This window comes from Aythya ferina (genome assembly GCF_964211825.1).
Source record: "Aythya ferina genome assembly, chromosome: Z".
NCBI classification, from domain to species: Eukaryota; Metazoa; Chordata; class Aves; order Anseriformes; family Anatidae; genus Aythya; species Aythya ferina.
In genome coordinates, this window is record NC_140299.1 from 281,572 (window position 1) to 303,166 (window position 21,595).

A 21,595-nucleotide genomic window follows, 5' to 3' on the forward strand; every position below is an offset into this window, starting at 1 on the left:
TTTTCTTTCTTTTTTTTTTTTTTTTTCCTTTTCTGTCATATTCTGTTAGGAAAGGAAAATTTAGAACTTCCAGCACTTCCAGCCTGAGCTTCCAGGAAGGAACCCAAACACATATTTGATTTTGAGCTGGCAGACGGATAATGAAGTAGCTTTAAATCATTATCTTTGCTTTCCATTGCACTCTGTGTGCACCAAGTACATGCACCAGTCTTTCTGTCTTCGGGAATTCAGTTCAAAGAACAAAAGGAAAGAAAAAGAGATGCTCTGATAGTCTCAAGCTTTTATTTTTATTTTTATTTTTTTTTTGTCAAAAAAACTTTTGAGTGTGGAATGTTGCTAAAGCTGACAGTGCTCTGCAAAGTTTTAGCTTCAGTGAATCTGTATTTTAGGGAGTCAGAAAAAGGGAGAAAGGGCTGACTGGAAGAAACAAACAAACAAACCAACCCTCCAACTCAGCATATAATGCTTGCATTTGGGAAACCAAGCATTGAATATTAACTTATTTTCAGCTTTAAAACATCCATTGGGGGTTGGACCTGATGATCTTTTGAGGTTCCTTCCAACCCCTACAGTTCTGTGATTTCAAAATAAACATTTGTTTTTTCTTGGCAGACTTGTTTGTGATAACTTAAGCAGCCACCTCCTCAGATGTCTTCTTTGGAAGGATGATGGTGTGTAGAAGTCTGCTGATTTCATGACGTACCTGGTAGAATTATTTCATTTCAGTACAGAGCAGAGTCTAAATAAGTGAATGTGACATTTCCTTCTGATTTCATTGCCAAGGGCGACAGGTGTGGCAGGACACAGCCCTGGCCTCACGTTGGGCAGGTGAGCTCCTGACAGGACTCTGCCCACACCAGCAGCTGTAGGCATGTGTCTGCTCACCTGCCACAGAGCGCGGGGCTGCAGTGGTTAACCAGTTGTGAATTCAGTCCAGTAACAGATCGTATGCTTGCAGGGACACAGCACTATGTGTTCTATGAAAAGAGAGGGCCTGTTGCAACCACACACAACAAAAGCGGCTCCTGCCTTGGAGGGCTCCAACGTTACACAGGCCACTTGGTCCTGGCACCCCAAGGCCCTGGCTGGCATTCTGAGACAGCACCGCGTCCACAGACCTCTGCTCCATGGCACTTAGCAGAGCTAGAAAGAGAATTCTTGCTTTTGGTGTACAATTAGAATATCAGAATAATTTCACAATTGAAATTATTCCCCCGTGACACAAATTTTATTGCATGATCCAAATCTGGGGACCAAAATCTGCTCGAACAGTTTTGCAACACAGCGAAGCCAAGAGCGCTATCTTAAGGTAACATGTAGCAATGTTTTATTTATCTACCACGCATGTTATCTGCATCTATTTGCATTTTAAGTTGTAGGAATATTTAGATGCCAATTACTCTTAAGAACGGTAGGATATTAAATTATATGTTCCCATAGATATACATATATACATATAACTTTGGAATCAGCAAAGTAACTAGTTTCAACTTCAGTAAGAGTCTGAATCTGTCTGATTTACTGGGGAAGTGTTTTAATAGCAATAACTTTCTCACATGAGAGCTAAAATAAAAAGGCTGTATGCTAAGTAGAAATTGCACTCTGTAAGTATCTTACAAGTATCCTTTTTTTTTCTTTTTTTTTTTTTTTTTTCTCTCAACTCAGAGAGTGACTGGCTTCACAAACAGCTGCAAAGTTGAAGGGAAGCCAAAAAAGCAGAAATTCAGCTGAGAAACATCAGTCAAAAGCTAGAGGCCAAGTTTAGAAGACCACCAGGGAAAGGAAACTCACAGATCCAGACAAATCGTATAGCTTAATTTACTGTAGATTTTCTGCTGCTAAAGATCTGAGCTGAATATATTGAAATCAGAAGCACCAAACACCTGATTATCAATTGTCTTTATGTGAAGCAGTGTCATGGTTGAGAGAGGATGTAAGGAATATGGTCCAAATGAGCTGCGATGCCTGCCAGCCACCACATGCTCCCCTTACACAGGGCTGAGGGACTGAAGGAAGACCAAAAGCACAACAAATGTCTTCAGCCCAAGCTTACGCAGCCAAGTCCCACGGGAAAATTAGAGTTCTGAATCACATTTGCTGTCATTCATTGTGAAAATAAACGGCAACACAGAGTTCAATAAACACTAAACATTAAACAAAGGAAAGTTTTGTAACTATCCAATAGTCACAGAGCAGTGTAGATAAAAAGCTTCTCCTCCAGATGAGCCCTAGAGCAGGGGGCTGTGCTGCCAAGCACCCATGCTTACACCAGGACAGAGGATGACGTAAACACTCCCAGGCAGGAATTTGAATGTAGTTCCTGCAGTGCGAGCCCAGTGTGTTGGGTTCACAGAGTCTTGGATAGAGAAATAATTTCAAAACGAACTTGAAAACTCGCAGGGTAACCAGATCCACTGGGGCTTCTCAAAAGGAACTGTGCTGTTTTTTGCTAAAACCAATGAATGCAGGCAGCAGCAACAAGCATGATTGCACAGATTTGGGTCCTGTAAAAGGATATCGACTCCAAATCACTTTGACTCATTGAGTGCAAGGGTTCATGACTCAATTAGCTCCATGCACTTGAATGAGCACTTATTTCACTCATGTTCTTCCATAATTTATGCATTTCTGCAGGCATTTTTCTCCCACTGTGTTTGACAAAAGCTAGAGCCTTGCAAGTGTGTGTTACAGCACTTGTAATTTTTGTGCTTCTGATGTCCTGTAGCATATGACAGCATTACGGAGGGGAACGCACTTACACAGGAGAACCACTGAGTACCTGTTTCCCCACCATTCCTGCAGGCCTCCTTTGGAGAGGCACAGTGTGGCCACCTGCTGCAGCTCGCTGATAAGGCCGCTGCTTTTCAACAGCGTTAGTAGCATTCATACCTTTAACATCATTCATCAGTTTTGATTCCTTCTGAGCAGTTTGTGTCAATAAGTAAAGTTTGGTTTAAAATATTTGGGAGACTATAAAAAGGATTTCTTTTCAATTCACCAGTTCAGCACAGATTTCTTGTGGTTTCGGTATTGCTCTGTCAGAACAAGCAGTGCCTCAAAAGGAGGTAGTAAATAACTTTGTAATTCAACCACTGTAGCATTTATTTATTTACTTATTGCCAGTTCCCATGCCTGAAAATCTTCCGGTACAGCACTGTGCCAGTTTTTCTTTTCCTTCAGGTATTTGACAAAGCCAATGTTGCAGCTCTGCATTCCCAAAAGAAGGAATTCTCTTTACCTTACCCCTGCACAATAACAATTTTGCCCAGGAGGGGCACTGTCACACAACCTTTATGCAGGTTACTTGTATCACAGGAGTTCCTAAGAAATTTTTTTTTTTTTTTTTTAGAGAGTATCACTGACAAAAGCATTTGCAAGCAGCACTCTCAGCAATATCACTGCCAAGACATTAACATGTGGTTGAATGTGGCCCAGATTCCACTTCAAAAATGTACTTGACTCCAGATGCATTGATCCGCTTTGTTGTGTGTGTGATACATACCACACAGAGATGAACACAAGTACACACAGGCATTTATTTTGTGGTAGGGCAACAGGAGGGACCAGGCTGCCATCAGCAAGTCCAGGAGCTGCACTGGGCCATGCACACAGCTGAACTGGGAACACGTGTTGAACAACCACAGTTCTCAACCCAAGCTGTACAGATCCATACCATTTAAGGACTCTGCAGAAGGTCTGCCAGAAATCCTGCACTCTATACGACACCTTACCTCCCTGCAAGACTTCAGGTGAATGTAATTGTGTAAGAGCTTGTTTGGCTGACAGTGTACATCAGGGCACATGGCAGACATACAAGAAATACTGATTCACATTTCCTAGATATACTGGCAAAAAGACAGTTTCATCTTCTTGTAAGTGTCAGAAACACACTGTGGCAACAATCACAGAAGAACAACGTGCACTGTAACACTAAGTTGTACCACAGATGTACAGTGCCATGACCGTGCATTTTTAACAACATCCTCTCAGAGTATGGCAAAGATTATGCCACAGCAAAATCCACTGCTACAGATTTAGAAACAGAGCAAGCAAATTGCCTGCTCCCATCCATCTCATCAGAGGAAAGTGTGTTTTAACACCAGAGGGGGATGCTGCATTACAACCAGAATCATGCCAGAGGACAGCATGACAGAAATTAGCAGGGGGACTTCCACTGTAGTGTGCAGTCAGTCCTACCTCTGTTTTAAACCCACTCCACTTTTAACCAGCAAATTACCAATGTGATTGCAATGTAGTGTACAAACAGATGCAGTACTGTACCTGTTAGGACAGGTGAACTGCTTGCCATAAAGCACAGCTATTTTTTGATTAAAATGAGGCCATTATTTCCATTACAACCAGAGCTGATAATCTAATGGATGTTCCAAATAAAATGATTTCTTCTTTGCAGCTGCAGTGTTGAAACAGCCTGCAGTGTATGCAGAGTCTGCATATCACTAAGACAGGCATAAAGCAAAACCCACAAACCTCCGAGAATCTGCAAGTCGACATCTTATGGTTACTTTGCACTTCCTTGAAAGACAGCAATGGTTCTGAGAGGACAAAAAGCACAAAACATATTTGGCACTTTTTATGACATTCTCAAAACAGTTCTTAAAAATTACTGGACCAATCCCCCAGTCAGCCCTGCAAGGCAGGTACTGTGGATACTGCTGGCATTAAACAGGAGGGAAGGGAAAGGAGAACAGCAAAGACATTAAGATAAGAAATGAACAGAGAAGAATCCTGCGATCAGTTTAAATATCTAGAGTGCTGAAAAATAGCATATTTAGAGAGGAATTCACCTGAGCAGTGTTAGCCCCCTAGAGGTTAGGTATCTCTAGGCTGCCTGGTCATAATCAATAGGAGGCGCCTGCCTCTGAGGGACAAGGTGTGCTGCCCTACAGCACACACCCCATATGCATCTATTACAGGATGGCAGGACAGAATACAAGAAACTAGAGCTGCCTAACATGTAGAGAGGTGAAATAAGTCCTAACCATCAAGCTACATGATTATAGAGCCTACGAACCATATCTGAGCTGTTTTAACCTCTGTCCTTCTGTACAGTGAAATCGCTTGCACAACAGGTTGAAGACTTTTCATTCTAATTTCAATTGACTCCAAAAAATGAAAGCAGAGTACTGGAAAAATGGATTTCTATCTAAAAAAAAAATAGATGAGGAAGTCCTAGTCATTTCCTCCTGCACTTGCAGTAGCACTTTGAGTGATGAAAGTACGTGCGGAGGCTGGTTGATGTGGGAACACACAGCCCACGTGCACCACGTGCTCATGCTCATCGTGCATGCCAGCAGAAATGATGGGAGACAGCATTTCTAATTAGCTTTTAAAATAAACCTGCTATGACTAAATTGCAGCAGTGGTACCTTAGAAATTTAGTAACTGCTTAATTTCCATAACATTAAGGTGTTCTTATTACTCCATTCCTAGATAATTGCAATTACTAAACTAAAAGATGAGCAAACTTAAAAAAAAAAAAAAAAAAAAAAAAAAAAAAGGAAAAGAAGACACCTCCAAACCCTCCTCCCACACCTGGTACCCTAAAACGTCTAATTCATAGCAAACACCTTGGATATCAAAAGGTAACATGCCATAAAGTGAATAGATCTTACTCTGAATTAAAATTCTGTGCAAGGAGGGAGTAATAATGAAAAGTATTATACTTACGGAAGTCAGGAACATACGTCAAGATGAACACAGCCCTGAGGATTAATGGATGACAGAGTGGCCAAAGCCACTAATTAGCTGACACAGAACGGGGGAAAAGAGTTGATGCATGAACAAAAGCAACATCTACAGAGACAGAGAAACTGCCTTGAAAACTGCTGGTGAGGAGCTACATGGTGCAGATGATCTTCTGTGGCCAATGGGACAATTTAAGGACACACAAGGTACAAAGTTGTTTTACTGAGGTGGTAACTTGCAGAGCTTTATGTAGATATAGAAGGCAAATTCACTCACACCATTTATGTGGAAGGTCAAGACAGTCTCCATCTCAATATGAAGAGTGCCTTGATTAGACTACAACAGGCAGTGGCTACAGCAGTTCAAAAGGTGGCCTTGTTCAAACACCTCCTGCCATTAAAGCAGTTGCCTTTTGAGAGGAATAACATGTGAGAAATAACTGGCAAAGAGAACATGAAAAATTCCATTAGGTCAACACTCTATGTGATGTAAACTGAGGATAACATTTTACCCACTGTATTCAGCTATTTTCTTCCCCCAGTCTCAACATCAGATATGAAGTTAACTGGTTTCCCTGGGCTCTGGTGTCAAGTGGTGCAATCCAGGAACACCAGCTGACGACCTCTGCCACCAGAAGGCTTCAGATCTCAGCTGGGCCAAAATGAGATCCCAGCATTACTTCAGTCAGTACTTCTGACCAGGGGCAACCTGAGTTCCAAAGGGTATTCTGCTCATCTGGTGCCGTCACGGTGCAACCACTGCTCTGACAGTCTCACTGCGTGCGATAAATGGGTAAGAGTACCCTACGAGAGGTTTATGCAGAAGCATAAAACCCTTCCTACTAAACCTATCAGCAGCATCACGATTTCAGAGTGCTATTCAGAAACACTTTAGAGGAGAAATCTTCCATCCTACAGACCTCATACAAAGTGGAGAAAACAGACTGACAGAGAAAGATGCTCGTACAGGTCGGTACAAAATCTCTTACTGCCTGTGTGGTACGGATCTCCTCTGGCAATTTTCCACCACACAGCAACACACGAGAGGCTGCTTAACCAAGGGCAGTGGCAGCTGGTGCAGCGTTACGTCCCAGCTCTGCCTTCTGGGCTCACAGACGAGCACAGCCAGCATAGTAAGCAAAGGCCAAGGACGTGAAATTCAGAATGCCAAACCAAATGAATCCTAAGCCGTCACTGCTGGAGAGCTCTTTATAAGCCTCTCATGTTCCCCTACTTCCATCACTTGCTAAAAACAGGATCACTCTCTGAAGTTCAGTGGTGCATTAACAATAACTTCTTGCATTCATATTTGCCTCTCAGCGCAGAGTGGGGAGGGAACAGAAAAAGAGCATTGGCCTTTCTGAAGGTGTGAACTTCTCCTTTGCCAGACAAGCCTGAGCTTATTTAGACTACCTTCAAACCTGTCTTCCAAACCTATTCAACTCTGAAAAAGAGAAACCAACACCAGTAAGTCACGCAAAAATCCATAGATAAAGCAGCTGGCAAACTAACACAGCCTAGCAGATAATTCAAGATAAAAATAAGTACTATCCTCACAAAATCACCCTTCAGGAAAAAAAGCAAGGCAGTTAGCTCACACAGGGCATCACAACCAGAGACAGCTTTAACAAATGCCTAGGTAGGTTTAGTAATCTATTTTAATCCTACTGACTTCACTGAGATTTAAACGTTGGCTCATTTATGCATGCTTAACTTTTAAAGTGCTTTGCTGGATAGGGGCCAAAAGGAAACACATGCCTCTTACAGCTCATCCGTAAGCAGTGGAATGTTTCACCCTTAACACCAACGATCAGAACAGTTAAAGCAGGTCCAAAAGGCAGCAATACATCGAGAAAATGCATTTCCATCACCACCCCTTTTGAAGTAGGACTCAGACAATAAAGATCTTCCCCACAGACCCTACTTTCGCAGGTCCTTCGTCAGACGATGTGCAGAGGTCTCCTCCCAACCTCTACAGCCCCGTGACCTTTTCTTTACCACGTTCAAACACAGTTACATTTCAAGCATCTCAAGTATTGATCTCCAAAGGTTGGAGCTGGCCCACTGCCAGCTTTAAGCCGTGCCCCGAGACAGCTCCTCGTGCCCAGCACTGCCGCTCCTGGGAGCCTGTCCCATGTCACCAAGGTCAGAGCACACCTGCAAATGAGCACACAAATACAGCCAGCGAGTCCTTTGCCTTCTAGACAGCTTTTAAGGTTTCAAAACAACTTTATATTTCTCATGAAAATGGACAAAATACTGCTGAAACTAGCTGGGATGTCTCTGTGAGGTGATGGAAAAACATCACCTCGGCTTAACCAGCAGGCAGGTTGAGATAGAAGAAGCTAGAAAGCATAGAAAAGTGCAAAAAAAAAAAAAAAAAAATCCTCTACTACTAAGTGCATAGTTTGAGAAACCTGTACAGGAACAGGGTGCAGGTGTGCTCAACCTGAATTGAAGCTCACAAATCAGATTTGCCCTTCTCGTTAAGAAACAGAAACTTTTTCTACAAAATGCATTTTTAATGGAGTTTTGTTGACTTATTTTTTTGTTGTTTTTAAATTGGAATAAGTAGGACAATACAGCATCTACATATGCACAGATACATCTTGTGGACAACAGTTTATTTCAAGAATAAGAAGTAAAATAAGTTCTCATAGTAATTAGAAAATTGTGACAACACATTGACTAAATATTACAGTACCAGAACATTTCTCAAGCTATACTTTCAATTTATAAGTCAATTACACAGGATAATTAACACACAGGTACATCTCAATCCTCAGTAAATAGGTCACTATTTAATACCCTCCAAAAGAGATATCAGAAACTCAAGCTCATTTGCAGATTACCTCAAGCATGGCTGTCATTTTGGAAAGAACTACATTAATTTCCACATACATATATCCACTTTTCAGTGCAAATTAATTTGAAGATCAGCAGATCTAGTTAACAAGGCCGTTAATAGCCCAAGCAGAGCCCTCCCTGAGCATCCAGCCAACACGCCAGAGGATTGCAGCAGAAGGTGCCGTTCTCAACTGAGGATTTAAGCTGGTTTGTCCATCACATCAATAGAACAAAATTTTCAACTTTTTTTGCTACCTACTTAATTTTTCTAAAGTAAAGTATTACTTCATGATGAGGGTCCTAATTAAAGCAATGCTGCTTATCAGTGTTATCAAGGCAGGAGAGATTACTGCCTGTATCTGAAAACTCTCTTTAACAGAGGTTTTCTCTCTGTAACCTCACACCCTCATATTTTCATGATTTCAAAGTACCAAGTCTTTTAAAAACCTAAAAAAAAAAAAAAACAAACACAAAAAACCATGTCAAAACCTTTTAAAAAACAACAATAAAAAACTTATAAAAACATCAATTTTCTCACAATCTTCCCCAAATACACATAGGCAGGTAACATATTTCTAGGTATTCTAAAACAAAACATTAGAAAAAGAGTGTCTTTTTGATCAAACTATTCAACCTGAACAAGCAAAACAGTTCAGTAAGCAAAACTGTCCTTTCCTGGACACAGACCAAAAGAATCTGTGTTATCTAAAAAGATAACAGCTAGTCCAGACGAGTTCCATCTGTTCCCTTTGGTCAACGAAGTAGTAAAGCACCATATGGAAGTAGCTCGTTTGCCTCTTAGTACAGGATCACCTGCCTTCTGAAGGTGCCTATACCTCTGCATTGCATAGGAAAATTACGGGTTTTAAAAGCTAAAGGCCCTGGAAGCCTAGCTTGCTTTTGGCATCTAGCCCACGGAGAGATTAACTCCACCTTTAAGCTCCAAAGCAAATGCACACACATAGAGGCTGCAGGGAAACAGGCAAGATCTCGGGCCCTGACTTGAAGGCATTGGCTCTCACCTTCTGCAGGCTGCACTCGAAGTAGCTTTACACGTTTTATGTTTGTGTATGCTGGAGTCGTTATCTTGGGCTTTCATAGTTATTGGTTAGACTTTTCCTTTAACCTTTTTATTTGAAAGAACATGAATTCATTTGGCCCAGACAACATTTGAGTAGTTCTTTGGTTGTTTGTTCTTTTAAAATCACCACAAGAAAAACACTGGCTGATATCCAGAAACACCATCCCGCTACTTCAGCCTGAAGAACCTCAAAATTTTCACTCATCTTGCCCGTTCCCTTTCAGCCTTCAGTATATTTTATTGCAGGACTACCTATACAATACTTTGTTTGCAACAAACAGGTACTTTTCTCCCTGACATTTCCATTTAGTGTTCCAGAACAGAAAAAGACCACCTTTCCAGCAACTAGCTCAGTATAAATCTTGTGTGTGATATGAGACAAAAATTATCTTGAGAACAATCCACCACAGTAAGAATCTGATTTTGTTTCCTCTGATTATTTGTAAGCTAGTATTCTCTCTCTCAAAGCGATGTTAGTTTATTAGCTCAGTTCCTCTTCTCATCCTCACCTTTTGCTTTCCTTGCACAGTTCAGCATCTGTCAGTTTCTGCCAAACACTGGCAGAAGCGTACATGCAAAATGCAGTAAATGCTGATTATTAGCTAGATCCAAAGGACAGGAACGTCAATGATTGATCTTAATATATACATGAGGAAGAAAAGAAACTGGAGTCTTCAAGGAGACATTCTTAACACTGCATATTAAAACACCACATCTTCACTTCTGTAAAAGCTCCCCCTTCGTTCAGTTCATTTACTTCATGTGTCACCTTATATACTCAACAGCAGGTTGTTACAACATACTAACACATAAAACTTCACTCTAATGCAGTATGTAAAAAGAAATCCCTGGATCCTAGACAACTGAAAGGTGGAAGAGAGAAAAATATTATTTATCATTTGGGGGGGGGGGGGGCTAATGGATTTTAAAAAATCACATTAAATGATAGAGAACATGTAAATTCATTTTCCTACTTAAGTCTGTCAACATTTTTCCCACTAACAGCTAGGCATGGGTTGTTGTTTTTTTTTTTTTTTTTTTTTTTTTTTTTTGTATAGGATGAGCAGCTCCTCTCTAAAAAACAGAGTATTTATGAAGCATATGTTTACAGTAAATCTTGTAACTCCAGAAGGTACTGGAGGAGAAGCAGCTGGGAAGTTCCAAGGCTCTACTATCAAGAGAAACTCTGATATGATAACCAGGATTATACATATTCTGCATCTGAAACAGTAAGTTTCCTGCCAGAGATGTATGGTTGCCTGTGTTCATTAGTTGCTTGACAGCCATATCATGGAATATGAAACTTGAGTTTGTGTTTTTGCATGTATCAAGCTTCTAATGGTAGGACAAAAAAAAAAAAAAATCATGCCTTTTAATTCCTAAATCTATCAGTCCAGTTTTGTCTCCTTAGATCTGAGAAGTTTTCCCTGAGAGCAGTATGAACCAACACACATCATATCCTCATTCCCAATACCACCTCTAGACTCTCCGGTCCCTTTGACTCAAAGTCCCCAAAACCCAGAAGATGGATAGGCACTGTGGAAAGTCTCCTATCCAAAGATGATATCTGGTCTGTTCTGAAGACATCACAGCTACTGCTGCTTAGAGAACCTAAGGCTGTCAGAAAGGAGGAATTCCAGTTCAACAGTATCATCTGTAGTCTCTACTGGCACATTACTTTTTTGTGCAGGGGATTGGTAATTCTGTACTTCATGTCTTGAAGCTAATATTCTTGAAGTCCCATTGCAAGAACATGCCTCCGGTTGTCTAACGCTGTCTGAGCAAGTACGGTTTCCATGGTAAACGCCTGGGCAGGAATTTGGTTGGCAGTGACCAGGGAAGTAGTAGTTAGTTGCCACTGGACTTGATTCTACTTGATTGTGAAAAGGATTATTAGTCACACAACAGGTCTGGAGGCAGTTATTTTTGAATCCATGATGGAGGCCTAATTTAGCAATAAGGGGCTTCCCAACATTAACTTCCTTTCTTTCATCCATTGTATCTTCTATTCCTGGATATTCATAGTGCAAACAAACCGTGAAGATCAAGTGTTCCTACAAAACAGAATGGGGGGGGGGGGGGAAGGTTATACTTCTCTAAATAAGCCAAATAGGAAAAATTTCAAGAAGCACAATCTACTAATGGAGGAGACCACCGATCTATTTTAGGAGCTAAAACCGCATATTAGTCAAGTCTTAACCACATTAGTTACATGCATGCTGCTTGAAAGGTGGAGGTTCTCGACTGATGTGTTAATATTCTTAAGAACTCTGTGGGATTGCAAAAAGCAATCTACTCATCATAAAGCTTTTTCTGCAAACTCATATTTCATGCTAATTCAAGGTTCAGTTTCCCTCTACTGCTTAAAATGTAGGTAAACCAGATCAGATGTCCCTGTACATGACAGGCAGACAGGATTTCTCAATTATGTTGCAGTCTGGATGCCCAAGATATGCTGCAGGCCAGAAAGTTTTATTTTCTGTTGCTGCAGGGCAACACGACAACAAAAAACCTCCCCTGTTGCCCACTCCTCCGAACATTTTAGAGAACAGAGTAAAATTAAACTTTGTCCCCTTTACTGGCGAAGAACACCTCAGAACTTTACTGAAGACCTCCTGATCTGCTTAATACTTGCCCACCTGACAGTCTTTATTTCTAGAAGCATTTTTATTACAACACCTGCCAGAAGCATTTAAGAAAAGATACCTAGCCATGTCCAGATAAGATGTTCATAACAAAAAGATACAAAAGATAAACTTAACAGCGCCACAGTATGCTGAAGTGGGAACCTTTCAAAAGCCTCATCCAAGTACACAACTTGGAATAGAAATATGTAACATTTTTATCTCCTTCTAATAACTGTAAGATGCAGCTATGTTTCAGGTCACACTCTTACTGTACTACAAGGTACAGGAACATTTCCACAATGTGCACAAGATGATGATCATAAAAATAATCATCCTGTCAAAGTTCAGTACAATCCTAGAAAATACAAAGTGCCTTGCACAATGGCATTGGGATTGCACATGCATTGATTCTCTGGCTTTTATTTTACAGCGGAGGAACTAGTTATAGTCACTAAGTGTTGCTATTAGTCATTCTCCCTTCTAAGTAGCTAGGATTTAAATCTGGTATGTTGCGTATGTCTCCAGAACCTGTTACCTACCATGCAAACAATACACAGCCAACTCAATAGAACTGCAAAGCGACATGATTAATCTATGCTATCTGAACAAACTTGTGAGGAACAATTTATATTAACCCTTAGTTTTTGGAGTGAACTTAGCCTGGTGTAGAGGCAGTGTTTGGGAAGGTCCTTTGATACTAAATAGCTTCCAGTTTCCTCAGGAGTTCCTTTATTGGCCTCTTTAGGATCCACATCCAGGTCCTATTGCAAGAAAGAAATGATAACTCATCTGAAGGTACAGAACTTGTAGATCATAAAACAGTTAGGAACATTTATTTTTTTTTATGAAGTCAACATTTGCTTCTTCTTAAAAGGAAAGAACACCCATCTTGGATTACTTGCAGAAGCTGCTGAAACCACTATTAGTCACAGGCAGAAGAGGTTATTTATTTAGGTTACCCTCTTCTGCTGACTATTCCTTTGAAATCAGCTGAAGTACAGTACCATAACAGCAATTCTGTGGGCTACAGAGACACATCTTTATTATGCACATTAACTGAAATGCTTTCTTCACCAAGCATCAAAAGTGTCCTGTTTATTAAACACCAGAAAAGGTTTCCTGCACCTAAGGAACTTCCAGTTTTACTCTTATCCTTCACCTTACTGCACTGAGCTGAGTAACATCAATGGAACCAGAAAGATCACCCAGCTGTAAAGAAAACACTAAATTCTAAGAAAGCTTGTACTGCAAGGTAGACGTGCCGTAGGCCCAAAAAGAAGCTATTGACATTTAACTCACTCAATTAAATGTAACTACCTAATGTTATAATGACAATAAAAAGGTGACTTTGAAAAAGATGACCACATATAAAAATATGTTGCTGTATATGTACAGAGACAGTCATGTAAGCACCTGGTTTCAGTATTTTAGATTCACTTTATTACAAAAGGTGCAGTTTGACATGGACAGACCTGACAGTTTTCAACTTCAGTGGAGGGAGATCACACCAAGACACCTACAGAAAGCACTTACAAGTGCGAAGTCTGTAACGTAGGCTCTGCAAACTACTATTTCAGGTGGCTTCTTTACTATTCGCGTGTAGATTATCATGACATTGGAAAACTCGGCTGCAAACCCCAACTGAATCTGAACACCACATTTGAATTCGAGATACATACTTTCTGGAAGCTCTGCAAGTAAATAACACATCATTACATTCTAAATAGAAGTATGTATTTTCTATTATTACTCTTTGGGAATATTAAAAAACTTTAGAAGATACAGACCTTTCCTTGTGTACTCCCTCTACCTATTGCTTACATAGTCACGCAGAAGCAACTCTTAGAAGCTAACCTGGCAGCAATATTGTTTGCTAGATGCAGTATCAGAAGGTAACTGACTAACATTGCCATAGAGCTGACTTTTCAACTTCTTTCCAATCTTTCAATTCCAAGGTTTCTTTCCAATCACCATGCAACTAGCAAGGCAACATCTAATGCTACATACATAGAATACTGACCCAAGAATATGTTTATGTATCCGTAATCAAATCAGTAAGGTTAATACAGTACTGTATATTCAGGAGACACAGAGATAGCTTTATAATAAACTTTGAATGTGACAGCACGAAAAACTTCAGGTTCACAACACAAAAAATTCTAACATCTGAACACACTAATGAAAATCAAGATATGAACTTGAATTTCTTCAATTTCTATTCAGAATTATGGCTTATGGACTAGAGATTATAAAGAATGTACATCCTCTTATTTTTGAGGGAACTAGTTTAGTTCTAGTGATGTAACATCCTAATATGACATTCCCACCATTCAAGTAGTATCACCTAAAGGTAGATCATACCATACCATGAGCTTTAGCCCACTGTAGGTTCCGTGCCATACACTCTGCAGAAGATATGGTTTGTTGAATGGGATCAGTTAATGCCCTTTTCTCAGACAAACTGCTGCGGATCTCCAAAGCTTGTTTGCCTTTGGTAAGGTGACACTTGCCCATATCTAAAAACAAGATGCATAGTTTCTCTCAAGATCATTGCTGCTGAAATTCTAAATAAATTGACTATACAATGTAGCAGTGGCATAGCTGCTATGGTTATGACAGTATGAACACTTTGATACCAACTTGTAGTTTCAGAAGTATTCCTTTCAGTTATTTATTCATAAGATGTTGTGGATTAACCCTGGTAGATGGCCAAGCACCACACAACTGCTTGCTTACTCCCTCCCTCACCCACTTCCAGTGGGACAAGGGAGAAGGAAAAGAAGCATAAAAGCAAGAAAGCTTGAGATAAAAAATAAAACATGTTTGATAATGGAAGGAGAAGTGGAAAGACGAAAAAAAAAAAGAAGCGATACAAAGGCACTCACCACCACCCCTGTGTAGACCAATGCCCAGCCAGTTGCCAAGCAAAAGATAGCTAACTTTCCTAAACCTCTTCCTCTCTCTTATTGCTAAGCGTTACTGCATATGGTATGGAATATCTCTTTGGTTAGCTCAGGTCATCTGCCCAGTTGTGTCCCCTCCCCACCTCTTGCGCACCCCTGAACCTATTCACTGCAGAGCAGAGTCAGGAATAGAGAAGGCCTTGATGCTGTGCAAACACTGTTCATCATTTACATACAGCACTTTTAATGTGAGTATCACCAGTGTACCACTGTACTCACTAATACCCAGCATCTGGTAATACTCACAGCAGTTGTCTCACTGCCTGATGCGATTTTAACTCACGCTACCAAATGCGCACACACTAGCTGACTGAAACAACCAGTGCAGACACACTTCTTTTGAGCAGCTGGAACTCTCAAGCAGTGGGAACACTATGTACTGCGTTTGTATTTTGTTTAGTGCAGTCCTCAGATCTTTTAGAGGTTGCCAGTTCTATTTCTTAACACAGGACTTATCTGCCTTCTATATTACCTCCCTCCTCACCCTCCTGTTTACTTGCTGGGAGAAGACTTCCACTGCAAATCCCAATAGAAGCTGCCATCATGCTCTCCTCTGTGAAATCAGTCTTTGCACTCTGAGCTCAAGCATGAGATAATGTCACACATCAGGATATCTACAGCATGGGACATTAACCTGAAAGCACAGACTAAGCAGTAAGAGACACAACATCTGGGGAAGCACAGGGAAAACGGATGCAGGCAGAGCTAAAGTAGTGTAACATTTGCCATGAGAAGAATGACAGTTAAGCAAATAAGTTTTTAGTAAGAATTGACTAGTGTAGTAAGCTGCAATTCACCTTCTGCAACCTCATCAAGCAGTACAGTAATCTTTTTGTCTTCTAACAGACGCTCCTTCAAGAACTTCATGAAAATTCCATTGGCCAGCCCTGACTGCTGAATCTCAAAAGCTTCTGCTCCTTGGCACCTACAAGATAACCAGTGACAAGGGGAAAACAAAACAAAACAAAAAACAACGCACTGCAACAGCTGCATGACTAAGATCAACATGAAGACAAAAGGAATAACATTTGGAAGTGGGAGAAAGAAGCCCTTATACAGCAGGTTTATGGTCAACCTGCTCTTCATTTGCAAGCAACTCATCCTGGGAAGATTTCACTTACAACCAAGCCATAGACCAGAGGCAATATTAGCTGTTTATGTGAGAGGCTTGAAATGCTCATGGAAGATTTCACTAAAGCTCTTGACTATTTCTGTTCAATAGGTATTTCACATCATTTGAAAACTAATAGCAAGAGGTTATACAGATATCTGCAAAGTAACCTCTTCAAGTAGTTTCATTTGCAGGTGTAACTATGTATTACACCTACATGAAGCAAAAAAAGCAGGGACAGTCTATATGCCACTCTTCTAAAAAATGATTAATTTGTCTTATATATACGTATACATTTTTTAATATAAATTTAATTTGCATTTGCAGAGGAGACATAACTGCAGAGGGTACAGTAGGTAGGTTAAAATTAATCAGTCCCTCAACAGTACGTGACTTCCTATACAAGTGGACAGACTGGTAAGCACCATTAGGAACACACAAGACAAAACTCCCACTTCCCCATCAGCACAAACATTATAGGTTTGAGGGTAAAATTTGCTTTTTCATTCTGTGTGCTTTTAAAATCTCTAATAAATAGTATTCAGATAATTAGAGAATTCCTACAAGTAGCCATTAAAAATAATCAGAAATATTGTCTAGCAGTTTCTGATTTGCTGCTGAATGCAGTTCTCTCACTGGCATTCCCTTACACCTGAATAGGAACATTAAATACCAGGAATATATATGGATATCCATGATCAGTAGACCATGGAATCATTCAAAGAATGAAGTCCAAAAGGTAGTCTGAGGATACAGATACCAATACAAGTTATCAGTCCCTTAACACAACAGTTGGTATTTTCTGTAAAAGATTAGCTACACAATCTCAGTGATATCTTCTGGCTTCAAAATATCTGCAGCACAGCAGGAGAAAAGTTTCCTTACGTGGCGTATCCAAAAACAATGTTGGCTGTAACCTTCAGAGCATCTAAGATAAGTATAGTATCATCATATTCATTTCTGCAATAAGAGGAAACAAAAGAATATTTTGAGAACTAATAATAGTAACCAACTCCATAGTTGTTCAAAATATCAAACCAGCATAGTTTAGAAACATTATTTTTCTCCCACAGTTCTAGTCACTCCTTCTAGACAAAAGCAGCACCATCAACACTCTCCATGGAGAGAATTCAAAGAGTCAGTCAAACATCACGTTAACTATATGAGGGAATGATATATTAAGCAATACAGTGCTAATTTGGCTAAAATCTCTGCAAAAATGTCTTATAACTAGCCACTTTAGGTTATAACATAAACTATATTAATTCTGTCTTTCAAAAGATGGTGGTGTCTGCACAGTTAACATGAGGCTTATGTAGCTAATCGCACAGCAGATTGTGAAGCTGAATTGGGTCACTGGCATTTCATTAGCAGTGAGGTTTAAAAGCTCCACAAACATTAAAGCACTAGCAATTTTCCGTTATGAAACATTCCATAGAGACCAAATTCAGAGGTGCTGGCTGAAGAGCTAATTTCAAGTGCAAGTTTAATAGGACATAGTATTCTCTGAACATGTAAAGAAAACAGTACTTTGTTTAGAAAAAAATGATGAGCCAGTTGATTTTTAATTTCTAAATAAAGATACAACATCCCCAGCATAAAAGCAGTCCACCAAATTCATGCCTCTTAAGAGTTCTAAAATAAGTACTTCACTTGAGCCCTTCTGTCAAATTAACATGCTTTTGATCATATGGATTCTCCTTCCTTCCTGTAATGATAAAGATGGTTAACGATGCAAGGGGAGAAGGGTCATTCTTCTTCTTCAAGATGCCTAATTTCACTTTTATCTAGTCACACTGATGCTTTATAATTTGTAAACCACCACCAAAAAAAAGGGAAGAAAAAGATGTAATTCAAATCAAGAGGCAAGCATCTGCACATGGAAATGGAAAGTCTAGTCCCCAGCTTCATATATCCATCCAAGGCCAAAGACAAAATAAGCCTATGAATAAATTCTATTGACTTTAAAAAAGCTCAGGTGCAGGCCATAGATTTTCAGAACCAGGAATGTTTGAGAACAGTGTATACTCAGCCCAGGTTAAAGATTTCTCTTAAGCTTGAAGTCCAGCTTTCCCTCAAGATCCTTTGCTATTTTCCCAAAGCAAATGTTCAATTTCATTCATTCATTTTAAAAGTAAGCTGCATTTTAATCTCTTACTGCAGTGAATAAACTGAACTTCACAGCTGGTTCCTGGAACTACTATCATTATACTCTCTCCCCCTCTATCACAAACCAGAAACACCCCTCAAACATTTAACAACACTTCTCAGTATTCATGAACTATTAGATTAAATTATACCTTTTCCGACACATATCCAACAGGAATACGTTGAGCCCCGTCTCTTTTTCCTGCATTAATTTGAGGATGTTTTGTACACACAGACAGTTCGCGGATCGGTAGGGATTTGGAGCATCAATAGGAACCATGAAACTGTTTCCATAGTTTTCGTAGCCATGGCCAGCATAGTACAACAAACCTGAGAGATCAAACAGATTTAACTGAAAACACAGCTCAAGAGTACACTGCAACATTCCCATCAATTTTAACATGTTAAAAAATTTCATGCGCACTACGCATCTGAGGGAGATTAAGATCCTTCAAGATACTCCAAGTAGGTTTTTTGGTATCACTATGCCTTTGTTAAAACAGGAAGGAAGAGGAGGAGATGAAAAAAAAAAAAGTAACAAATTTCACAATGTGCAGAGAAGTTAAAAAAAAAAACAAACCAAAAAAAACCAATTTTCAACTCATGAAACAGAATCAATTCGATATTTATATCAATCACACTAATAAAGATAGCTAAATACTCTTGAAGTGTTTTAAGTAGAGTTATGACCTCTAACAGAAATAATCTGTTATCTACTATATATAACTCTCAGACATAAGCAAGGAACCGTGCCAACTGTAAAACAGCTTCTCCACATGTGCAACTACAAAGCTTTGTGTAGCTAAGAGTCAGTGCAGATTTTACAGACAGAAAAGATAACCCTGAACAGTTTGGTTGGACTTTTTTGTAGAGGAAAAACTGCCACCTTTAGAACTATTCTCTTTTCTTTTTAAGCTTACTATTATCATTGGCAATTCTTAAAATTAGTTTAACAAGAAAGAAAGAAAGAAATATATGTTTTACACTATGACAGCTTTTTTTTTTTTAATTTTTATAGGGAAAAAAGTATTACTCCATGGTTATACTTGATGGGATTCCAGAGCACATTTGTATTACCAAATTACCAGCAACTCATTTTTATTTGATGACATTTATATCTCTTCACAGTTGCATGAACCCATAACTCCTGCTATACAAAGAAATGATTTCCTAGACACAGCAAATTATCCTCCAATCATCTTCATGTGTCAATACATAAGGCTACAGTAGTTTTGAAGATTTAAAAGTCTTCAAAAAGCACAGATTTAAAGATTTAAAAATCTTCAAGATTTAAAAGATTTAAAAATCTTCAAAAAGCACACAACAATTTTATATAAAGAAAATAAATCATGTAATTAAAAAAGCTTTTTGTAATTCTGAAACGGGAACTACAATCTATAAGTTAGATTTAATCCATATATGAATTAAAACATGAAACATTAAGGTCACATCAGTTTGCAGTAAAATTAGGCTATCTTGGAATTAATGACTTCTGCCAAAACATGCCAGAAGCTTGTATTGTCCAATGAAATTTTCCTGTTTCCAGTGCTGTTTTTGTTTATCAACAAGTTTCATTTTTTAAGAGAAGTTTTTATTTATCTATACAAAGCAGTCCATGGGTCAGATATTCAATTAGTACATAGCACTGCAATTAAATCAAAGTCAGCACAGACACGACAATTTATGCTAACTGTAGACATGGTCTTGTTATGCCTTTATTCTTACTAAAAGCAGCTCTGAAATTTGTATCACAATAGAACTTGAATATTTACTAAAAACAAGCCTCACCTTAACATACTAAAAGATCAATATTCAAGTCAGCTTGCGTAGGTAGACATGCTACATGCTCTCCCTTTTCATTACCGATAGCTACAGCAACTGAAAATACTTCTCTTGCACAGCCCTGCCCGTCCTGTAAAGGAATACCAAGATACAACTATATCCCTTCAAACTAAGCCTTGCGTTTTCTTTTACTTGTAAGCTCTCAAGTCATTAGCACCTATGCCAAGACCTTGCTAACCGCTCCATTCAATCAGCAGTGCTCAATTTCTTTTTATGGGAAACTTGCATAGTCAAGATAAGCAGCAAGCAAGTGCATACAAGGTAAACTCCAGGACTTAAGGCTTCACTTCAAGAGCTTAATGGCTATTCACCTGCCAGCATCTTGGAAAATGACCTTTTAATTAACTCAAACTGTTATAAATGTCTAAAGGGCACAGAATTTTAAATGTGTCATTAAAACATTAGTTTCAAACAAGTTAAAAATGAAGTGCCACCATCAGTGATCTCGTGTCACACCTTAAGTGAAAGGGACCCCTATATTTCTTTTCCACAGAGTTTGGATCTGGACCTAAATTGAGGATATATTTGAGATCATATATCTGAGCATGTGTTAGGTAAGTAATTGGACTGACTGAAGGAAACTAGTGTCTTAAATTTAAAAACATATCAGTTTATCTTCAGTTTTTGCAAGGTTTACTATGTTAAATCAAGAAAAAAAAAAGCAGAAAAAACACAAAGCTAACATCTTTGAAATACTTCGATTTGTTTTTCAAGCCCAAATTAATCAGTTGGGGCTATGTTAAAACAGAACATTTACTTATGTTCCCATTGCCTCCTCATTGGATTGTTTTGCTTCCTAACAATGAAGTTAATAACTTGCTTTCTTTAATTAAAAAATCAGTTAGAAAGGAACAGCGGATATGGACTAGTGGAATATATTATACATAAAGCAATAAATCCCAACAGTACCATTCCCCACAGCTAAAAGTTACCTTTTTCCAACATGTCCCACAGATTACGTTCAATGAGGGCAAATCAAAGTCTGCTGTGAGATGGCTTCCTGACAACAGGACTTGCCATCCCTTTGAATGCAGACGGTAAGTAACAATATTCACATGCACCCGTCCATCCGAAACAAGGAAATAATTGCTAAAGGACTATGGAAACCCAGCAGCAGATCTGCCCAACTCAATCGATGGCACGTGGACCTGGCTCACTCACGGCAGTGGCCAAGACGCCTGCACCATACAGCACCAACCCAGTCACCGCTCTAGCTGGTGACCTCCAGCTTTCCTCAGCTTTTTGCCTGCTGCCAGTGGAGTTTGCGCTGC

The 21,595-nt window shown here is 39.4% G+C and overlaps 1 protein-coding gene across 2 annotated transcripts in view; it reads right to left on the reverse strand.

Annotated features, from left to right (window-relative positions):
• Positions 1 to 8,312: 8,312 nt before the first annotated feature.
• LOC311426619 (mucosa-associated lymphoid tissue lymphoma translocation protein 1-like) overlaps positions 8,313 to 21,595 on the reverse strand; it is a 28,447-nt gene continuing 15,164 nt past the window's right edge. For both annotated transcript variants that reach the window (XM_084503100.1, XM_084503099.1), the window contains 7 exons: positions 18,635 to 18,812; positions 17,220 to 17,294; positions 16,021 to 16,148; positions 14,627 to 14,776; positions 13,794 to 13,951; positions 12,896 to 13,021; positions 8,313 to 11,687 (listed from right to left, as the gene is read on the reverse strand). In XM_084503100.1, coding sequence (XP_084359226.1) covers positions 11,226 to 11,687; positions 12,896 to 13,021; positions 13,794 to 13,951; positions 14,627 to 14,776; positions 16,021 to 16,148; positions 17,220 to 17,294; positions 18,635 to 18,812 — 1,277 coding nt within the window. In that variant the 3' untranslated portion in view covers positions 8,313 to 11,225. The remainder of the gene's footprint in view (positions 11,688 to 12,895; positions 13,022 to 13,793; positions 13,952 to 14,626; positions 14,777 to 16,020; positions 16,149 to 17,219; positions 17,295 to 18,634; positions 18,813 to 21,595) is intronic.